The sequence below is a fragment of the Vigna angularis genome, chromosome 6 (genome assembly GCF_016808095.1).
Source record: "Vigna angularis cultivar LongXiaoDou No.4 chromosome 6, ASM1680809v1, whole genome shotgun sequence".
Taxonomy (NCBI): Eukaryota; Viridiplantae; Streptophyta; class Magnoliopsida; order Fabales; family Fabaceae; genus Vigna; species Vigna angularis.
This window is the reverse complement of record NC_068975.1, coordinates 9,514,081-9,524,034: the sequence shown is the minus strand read 5'-3', so window position 1 is coordinate 9,524,034 and position 9,954 is coordinate 9,514,081. Positions and strand designations below refer to the sequence as shown.

Below are 9,954 nucleotides of genomic sequence, written 5' to 3'. Positions count from 1 at the left end.
GGTTGCCTTTAAGCTTCTGTGCTTCAGAATTAATTATTAGGGATGCTAGGAATTGTATGAACTCGTAATTAAGGATAGGCTTTCTTGCAAGGTGATTTAGAGAGTGGCATTAACATTGATGAAAAGAATGATGAATTCCTAAAATTATGAGAGTGGATAACATGAAATTGATTTCCCCAACAACATACTCATCCATATAATTCATTCTGTGTTTGTTTTCCTCTTTTCCATTGATCAAACTCATGCATACATATTTAATTATTATCTTTTGCATTTAAAACCACAAGAATTTGTTCACAAGTCTTAAATAATCAAGAAAACATATAACTAACTAGGCTGTGAGTCCTTTGGGAGAACGATACTTTGTCTTACCGAGTTTATTACTTGATATGATTCGGTCACACTTGCCGAGGGTTGAACAAGTTTTTGGTGCCGTTTTTCGGTGTTCATAAATTTGTCATCAGTTGCCTTTAAGCTTTTGTGTGAATGTAATGCATGAATAAATTTTTAGGTAGACAAGACATTGTAAACTAGTTATTAGGAGTAGGCTTTCTTCACCGAGACATTGGGTTTAAGGAAAATTAGAAAGTGGCATTAACATTAATGAAGAAGATGAATTCTTAAATACATGAGAGTGGATAGGATGAATTGAAAACCCCCAACAACATCATCATTCTATAATTTCAATCACTTTTGCTTCTTTTGTTTAATTGATCAATACATGCATTCATATTTACTTTTTCGTACTTGCATTTTAAACCTACAAGAATTCGTTGACAAGTCTAAGTTAATCAACAAATCACTTAACTGTTTAGGCCGTGAGTCCTTTGGGAAACGATAATTGGTCTTACCATTTATTATTACTTGTACGATTCTGTTACACTTGTCGGGGACTCGTGGTTTAACTATTCTATTTTTGTGATTATTCATTAACTTTGACTTGATTTTTTTTTATCTTTTTATCTTTCTATCTTGTTGTTCTTTATCTTTATCTTTTTATCTTTTTAGTTTATCTTTTGATCTTTTTAGTTTTTCTCTTTTTTTTATCTTCTTATCTTTTGTTCTTAATCTTTATCTTTCTATCTTTTTAGTTTATCTTTTCTATCTTTTTGTGCTAACAATTTTTTCTAGGGACTTGTTTCGTTGTGTATGTAGGGTACAATTCGCACTAGAAGCAAGAAAACTTCAGAACCTCTTCTTGAAGGGTTGGACGAAAGTAGAAGGAGGAGGAGAATTCGAACCTCTAGAGAATTATTTCCTTCTCCGGAAACACTTCTACAATTCTCACCACAAAGGTCCAACCAAAGCATTGAGGATATGGCCGGAGAGAACAATGGTAGACGTACTCTGGCGGACTACACCAATGTTGTTGGTCCTCATCACTTTAATAGCATTGCTAGGCCGAGGGTCAATGCTGCAAACATGGAGGTGAAACCGGCATTGATACAATTGGTCAAGAGCAACCAATTTAATGGGCTATCACATGAAAGTCCATATGAGTATCTCACCACATTCAATGAGATTTGCAACACTGTAAAGATCAATGGTGTGCCGGATGAAGCAATAAAGCTTAGTTTGTTTCCTTTCTCATTGGGAGGCAATGCTAAGTTATGGTTGAATTATTTTCCAGAGGAAAGCTTTACTGAATGGGAAGCCGTGGTTTCAATGTTCTTAAACAAGTACTTCCCACAATCTAAAATCAACAAAGGGAAGCAAGAGATCTCTTCTTTTAGATAAGGTATGGTAGGTCAAGGAGGGGATAGATACAAGAGCTTGTTGAGAAAGTCGCCCACTCATGGCTTTGACGAGGCAACAGTAGTCATTATTTTCCTTGGAGGTCTTGGTTCACATGAATAGCAAAGCACCTTTAGGGCATCCTTCTTTGATTACACACCTATGTGAGCTAGCTAGGGTGAATATCTCTGCTCCACCATTTGAGAGGCCTAGGAAAGCTATTGATGAGGCCTATTACAGACAGTATTATGGAGGTGATGAGGCAGCTCAACCAGTACCACCTCACCGTCCTCGTAGAGCGAGAGGACCACCATAGAGCCAGGCATCTGTAGAGCCTCATGAGGAAGAGCCATTTCAGATTAGGGATATGTATATGTCTCTTCTAGAAGCCCAGATGCAGTCTATTCATAGAGGGCAGGTGGCCACAATTGAGATGATTATTGGGATGTATGATACACCCCCAGCACATAGGTGGACCATGGATGAGTTTCATAATGTGATTGCATGGCCAGAGGAGCAAGCTCAGGGCAGTGGAGCTAGAGCAGCTGGAGCTTCAACTATGGATGATGATGATGAGGAGGATGCTTTTGAAGATGCTGAAGCTGCTGAGGATGCTGAGGATGATGAAGAGGAGGAAGATTCAGATGACACCATGGGTTGTTGAGGAGTTGAGATAGCATCTACTGATGGATGTTATTACCTCTAGAGCAGGATTTTTATTTGTTGTTTTAAATTCTGTTGAACTTATTTGCTTCTGTTTTTAGAATAGGGTTGTGATGTACTCAGTTTGAAACTTTATCTGCTATGATGGTTTGCTTGTGACTTATGCATGATGAGTAATGCTTGATGATGCTTGAATATTGATTGATGTTGAGAGTGTGCACTATATGCTTATATATACAGGTGGTGGTTCACGAGCTACGTGAACAAATGCATGATGTTGTGATTGTGATTATGATGCTAAGCAGGATGTGTATGTGGAATGTTGAATGAGCCTATATGTGAGGTTTTGAACTCTAGAGTTTTTGGTGAATGAATGTTATTACATTGAAAGCATGAATGACTTTGCCTAGGTTTCTATGATTGAATCACTTGCTTGTATGTGTCATATGATCAAGGCGATCTGTTGTTACCCTTTATTAGCTAAATGCATGATTTTAACCCAATAAAACACAACGTGTTCTATCCTTTGAACCTTTAGCTTTGAATAAGATATAAAACCCTTTTTGAAAAGCTTTACCTTAAGTTGAGTTGAAGATATCTTGTGGTATTGATAAATGTTAAAGTTTGGGGTTGTTAGGTGGTTTAAGAAAAGGGGAATATGAAAAGCATTGAGCTAAGCATGTGAAGGTAAAAGAAAAAGGAAAAGAAAAGAAAGAAAAAGGAAGGCTTAATGCAAAAGAAAGTTGGGAAGAAGGAAGAATGGTTGTGTTTAGATTATTCACTTAACTCAAGGATTTTGTGATCTAGAAAAACCAATTTTCTTGTTAGCCCAGCCACATTATAAGCCATAGAAAAGCCCTTGTGATGATACTTACTTGTGATTGTGTTTGATTATGGTTAAATGAAAGGCAAAGTTAATTCATGTGACATTGTGATAGTAGAGTGAATGAGTGACCTCTTATACACTTGTGTGTTTGAGTGAAACATTTTTTCTGGTGAGGAAAAATTCCATGAGCACATAATTACATCTATGCTTATTTGATTGATCATTCATGAGAATAACATTTGTTGGATATTATGTGATTATGCGAACACTGAAGCATGTGTGCATTTTGATTGAAGTCTTTGTGTTGAGCTGATTTGAGTAATTACTTGTCTTGAGAGAAGGAGTTTTGAATGTGGTGAACCATTGTATGGATTGGTGGAAGATTGAGTTACATCTTGTTTGCTTGAGGACAAGATAATTTCTAAGTTTGCGGTTGTGATAACAATTGAAAAACTGTTATTTTTATACTTAAATTTGACATAAAAAACAACCTTTATGACTTAGAAACTAGCTTTGAATCATGCTTTTGCTTACGTTTTTGAAATAAGAGAGTTGGATGGGTTTTATGCTTGGTCTCCCTTGTTTTTGCAGGTTTTAAGATGAATTCAATGGAAGAAGTGAAGTAGCCATAAGTTGGAGTCAGAAAAGGAAGAAAAAGTGCATAAAAGAAGAGCCGCAAGTATCGCACAGTGGAAATTACCACTGAGCGGCACTTTAAAGACCCGCAGTCATCGCTGAGGGCAAAACTGCAGCTGAGCGTCTAACAGAAGAATTGCACTTACCGCTGAGCGGAAACTACCGCTAAGCGGCATTTTAATGGACCTTGGGCCACTTTTCTATAATCTTTAAGAGTTTATATAAGGTTTTAGTCGACCTAGGGTTAGTATCTTTTGGCAGAATGAAGCAAAATCACTATTTCTTCACCCTTTGGAGGAGGATTTTGGATGCTCAAGCTCCACTCTTCAAATTGTAGGGTTCTATCTTTCATTCTTTCATTATTTTTCATCTAGTTTCACCATGATTATGGTGAACTAAACCTTCATTGTTGTTGGGGAATCAATGTAGTCCTTTGAAACTATCATGTATTGAATTGGTTCTTTAATTCATATGCTTTCTTTCATTAATTGTTAGGGTTTTTCTTCTATACTCTATGCATTCTTTGTTTAACTCATTCAATTGCATGATCATTGATTTTATTTGTATGGACACATATAGATGAATCTAGACATGAAGAAACTCTCCCAATAGTAATATTGCTTAGAGATAAGCATAGGAGGATTGATTGCTTTTAAGCTTCTGTGCGAATGTAATGCATGAATAATTGCTAGGGAGACAAGACATTGTAAACTAGTGATTAGGAGTAGGCCTTCTTCACCAAGACATTGGGTTTAAGGTAAATTAGAAAGTGGCATTAACATTAAAGAAGAAGATGAATTCTTAAATACATGAGAGTGGATAGGATGAATTGAAAACCCCCAACAACATCATCATTGTATAATTTCAATCACTTTTGCTTCTTTTGTTCAATTGATCAATACATGAATTCATATTTACTTTCTAGTACTTGCATTTTAAACCTACAAGAATTCGTTCACAAGTCCAATTTAATCAACAAATCACATAATTGTTTAGGTCGTGAGTCCTTTGGGAAACGATACTTGGTCTTACCATTTATTATTACTTGATACGTTTTGGTTACACTTGCCGAGTGTTAACAGCAATCTGAGGTAGAGAAGCTGCACCATTATGTCACAGCACCAAAGCAAACACCAAACCAATCAACAAACAAAACAGAAGTTGCACTAGGATGTAATTTTCGCAGAACATATTTTGGGCACAATTTAGAAGCCAAAAAAGTTGAATTCAAGTGAATTTAAGCTTTGAATCACAAGAGGGACACAAAAGGAACCTAGGAGAGGCACTAGAACAAATTAAAAAATCAAGAAAAAGCAAAAACAAAGAGCCAAAAGTGGTGTAGTAAAACTGTTTGATAATTTTGCAAATTGTTTGATGAAAGTCCCCAATGAATTTCAGATTTTGTGATTTTCAGGTTTTGGGGTCAAAACTGGATTGCTTGGTTGTCTCTTGATTTTTATGGATGTAGGACACTCTTTAAATCATATAATTGTATTTGGAAACTTGAAACGAGCTTTTGCCAATCCAGAAATGAATATTAAAGTTTTGCAAATTTCAAACAGCACAAAATATGCTTACTGCACCAAAAAAGTGATATGAAAATGGTGCTTTCAGTGGCAAAAATGAGTGACAGTGATTCTAAGGCTTAATTGAAGCTTCAAGCAAGTTTATATCATCATATGGAAGGTTTGCAGACTGTTAAACAGCAAAGGCAAAAGCCATAGCAGAATTGCACTGGTTCACTTCCAAAATTGAACAAAATTTGATGGGTTAATGGGTGATTCTGCATAAACACGTTTGGAAACTTAATTTGATGCTTTGTGCAACTTTGTATCATCAATGTGAAAGTGTTTAAACATTGAAACAACAAGGAATCACATTGCAGTAGAAAATGTAGGCAAAATTGATGGTTTAGGAAGTGATTTTGCACATAGGCTCAAAAATGACCAAATGAACAGTGCACACAGGTTTCAAATGGTAAAATACACTTGCAAAAATGTTTAAACTGCACTGAAACAGCCAAATTCTCCAAATCACAGTAGCTATAACCAATTATGCAACACTTTTTACCAAAAATTAGCACCAGAATTTAGAATTGAATGGAATAAAATGAAAACAGCAGGTGCAAAGACTCTAGGACAGTCCTATTATCTAGATCTAACTGTAGAATATCAACTAGAGACGTGAAAACACCTAATACCAATCAAGGAAGATAAGCACGGTGATAGCTTTGGACTGAAATTCTGGACAACACATGTTATTGGATTGTAAGCAACTAGGCAATGCATTTTGCATTTCAATACTTAATATGAGTTGCTATAACTTTAGATATGCTTAATAACAACAAAGAAACTTGTCTCATGCTTTAGAAACAAAAATTCTGGACTGAAACAGATTGCTCAAGATCAAACCAGAATTGAATTTTGATGTAGATTTTTGTGAAACAGTATCAGTTTTTGTTTTGATTTTTTGGATGCTTTCACTAGTGCAGAAAGGGCTTTAGACGTCCGTTCTTTAGGCCTTTTGACGTCCGACGTTCCCCCGACGTCTTTGTGGGTGACGTCTATGTAGACGTCCGTTGTGTCAGGGCGGACGTCTATATAGACGTCCGTTGTGTCAGGTCGGACGTCTATATAGACGTTTGCTGTGTCAGGCTGGACGTCTATATAGACGTCTGTTGTGAACCCTCGGACGTCCATATAGACGTCCGGCGCCTCGCCCCCGAAAGTCTACTTGGCTGAACTGTTAGTGGTAGGGGTTGGGGGGTTGGACGTCCGTTTGTGCACTGTCGGACGTCTATAGACGTCCGACTGTGCACTAACCGACGTCTACTGGGCGTTTTTTTTTTAAATTGATTTATTTTTTCAATAAAACCACACCTGAAAAGCAGAAAAATGTCCCAGAACAATTTTGCAATAATATAAATATGCGTTTCATATAAACAAAGTTCTACTTAATGTGGAGTTCAATCCATTACCAAAACTATCAACATAAAAGTTAAACTAAAACTAAACAATGTTCAACAAGAAATAAAACTATTCCTAACTCCATCTTTGCAGAAGATAAGCGGTCCACTCCTGCCTTATCTGTTTAATTGTGTCCTCTGGAATAGGCGATGTACTCTTGAAGCGCTGCAAAATATGTTTGAAGATGAATTTGATGTGTAATGTATTCAAGGTATACATCATTACCTCATTCCAGTCATCTGTAATGACAGCTCGAATGATGGTCTTAATCCAACACATCACATAGAAGCCACATTCCCATGAATCTAGCTGCTGGTTACACTAAAATCACAAACTAAATAGTTAAGAATTTAGATCATTCAATAACATAGAAAATGAATTAGAAACTATAAATGACTTACAACCTTTGGATACAAAATTTGAACCAGTTGACCACGAGATTTACCAATAACTCTATACAGATTGAAAACATAAAGTATAATTAATATGACTATATTTATCATAAAAGTTGAAGGTGAACAACAAATTCAAAGTCATTTTTGGAGAAACACTTACCCTTGAAGCATGGTTCTCAAGTCATTTTTCATCCTCCTGTGCAACGAACAAAACCATATAATTTTACATTGTTTGGGAATGATGACCATCAATTGCCAGTGCGACCTATCACAAAGGACAAATAGTTATTCAACTAATTAAGGAAACTATAATAATAAACTGACCACATATAACAACACCTACCCCTCAATGTATGGCACAAGGTATACATCTCTTTTTGACTCATCCATCCATGTTTGCAAATAATGTTGTCTGTTTTGAAGTGTGTTACCAGACGGTTGAATGGTCTGAGGTTCAACAAATCCGTACATGGAAGACCGACCTTGGTCTACAACGATTGTGTCCATGTACCTAAAACAACAAAGTTAAGTTGTTAGAAACTATAACAATGTAAATAAAAGTAATATGAAAGACCAAATTGACTATCTTACATGCACCACAACTGAATGATGGAAATATTCAGCATCCGGTCTCCCCCAATCATCTCCAATGCATCAAATAATGTGATATAAACTGGCACATGTGGGGGAAGACCAAATACTCTCAAATCCCAGTATAGTTCTAATGGTGCTTTCTTCAACCTGGGTAATTTTGTCATTAGCTTTGATAGAGGATCATCCTCCGCTTCAGCCATGTCATCATCTTCATGTATGACTGTATCATGAATTGGCTGCTTCTGAGGACGTGTGAACTGAAGATAAGAATTTACGTCAAAGCGTTATCAACAATTATTTGAAGAATAAACATAGAAATACTAAGTTAATTATACTTGTGGAGTAGCGATGTGGGACATGATCAATGCTCTAGGCTAGGCAATAAATGATCCTATGGCCTCCCCCACCAAGTTAGGCCCTACCCATTCAAAAAAATTAATTTTCATAATTTGCTCAGACACGTGCATTGAAGTCTACATCATAAAATTGATAAGATTTCGGCAGCATTTCGCATTGGTCTCCAAAATACACGAAATGAGAGTAGTCAACGATGACCACAATCAAATATGCATCCGGAGAACAACACAAGTACTGAACCGAAATTTTATCAATCTTATCCATAAACTCCAATTGACATGTTATTGCAAATTATGAAAATTAATTTTCTCAAACTGTCCAATCGGACAATTCAAAATTTAACACAAACGATTAAAAGATTAATCGTTTGTGTTAAATTTCAAACGGGAACTAAGTGTCACTCAATGATTTGATAGTTATAATAACACAACTAATACATGCATATTCAAAAGCCAATAACACATGCACACTTTAGAGTAAAAAACATGCATACACAAAACCCAATTACATGCATACAAAAATTTTTCAACCAACAAGCTAACCTGAAAAGTAGATTCGAAATGAAAGGGAGGGAAATCGAGGAGGGAACGGCCTAAAACGTAGCCCAAAAACAGTCAAAGAAGCCGCCCAAGAACACGCAAGAGACTGCAAAAAAACGGACCGAAAACGATTTTTAATCGGTTCAAATCAAAAGTATTTCATCACAGAGCAATGTAATAAGATTGAAAGTCAATTTAAATGGTCCAAAAGAGAGAAAACGCACCTGGAAAATCAATGGCGCAGACCGCGTTCGCGGGGGGAAGACGATGAATAGTGAGCGTAACTGCTGGCGGGTTCGCGTTTCCAATATTAATATTGTTAGACGTCCGGTACTCTGGGGCCCGGACGTCTATAATATTATAGACGTCCGGTTCATCACTAATATGACGTCTTTGGGGATTTAAAACTGATATTCGCGGGTGGTTTTAGATGTCCGTGGTGGTGGGCCCGAACGTCTATAATATTATAGACGTCCGTGGGAGGGGGGCGGACGTCTACTAGGCTGAACAACTGAACATTTCAACTCCCCATGTCAGCCCCTTGAACGTCCGACCTGGGAGGGCACGGACGTCTATAATATTATAAACGTCCGTGGGAGGGGGACAGACGTCTATTAGGCTGAACAACTAAACGTTTCAACTCCCCATGTCAGCCCCTTGAACGTCCGTCCTAGGAGGGCGCGGACGTCTATAATATTATAAACGTCCGTGGGAGGGGGACGGACGTCTATTAGGCTGAACAACTAAACGTTTCAACTCCCCATGTCAGCCCCTTGAACGTCCGTCCTGGGAGGGCGCGGACATCTATAATATTATAAACGTCCGTGGGAGGGGGACGGACGTCTACTAGGCTGAACAACTGGATGTTTCAACTCCCCATGTCAGCCCCTTGAACGTCCGTCCTGGGAGCGCGCGGACGTCTATAATATTATAAATGTCCGTGGGAGGGGGATGGACGTCTACTAGGCTGAACAACTGAACGTTTCAACTCCCCATGTCAGCCCCTTGAATGTTCGTACTGGGAGGGCGCGGACGTCTATAATATTATAAACGTCCGGCCCCTCATATCGGACGTTTAAGGTGCTGACAGGGTGGTTGGAGAATTAATTGTCTTCAGCCCCTTAAACGTCCGATATGGGGGGCTGGACGTCTATAATATTATAGACGTCCGCGCCCTCCCAGGACGGACGTTCATGGGGTTGACATGGGGAGTTGAAACGTTCAGTTGTTCAGCCTAGTAGACG

General features: G+C 37.8%; 1 protein-coding gene across 1 annotated transcript; it reads right to left on the bottom strand.

Moving 5' to 3' along the window:
* Positions 1 to 4,918: 4,918 nt before the first annotated feature.
* LOC128197487 (uncharacterized) lies at positions 4,919 to 7,449 on the bottom strand. Its single transcript, XM_052879542.1, has 5 exons — positions 7,381 to 7,449; positions 7,230 to 7,278; positions 7,051 to 7,146; positions 6,906 to 6,990; positions 4,919 to 4,959 (listed from the first exon to the last, which is right to left on the bottom strand). Exons 1-5 carry the CDS (start codon positions 7,410 to 7,412, stop codon positions 4,919 to 4,921), a joined length of 303 nt encoding a protein of 100 aa, XP_052735502.1. The 5' UTR covers positions 7,413 to 7,449.
* Between the last annotated feature and the right edge of the window lie 2,505 nt (positions 7,450 to 9,954).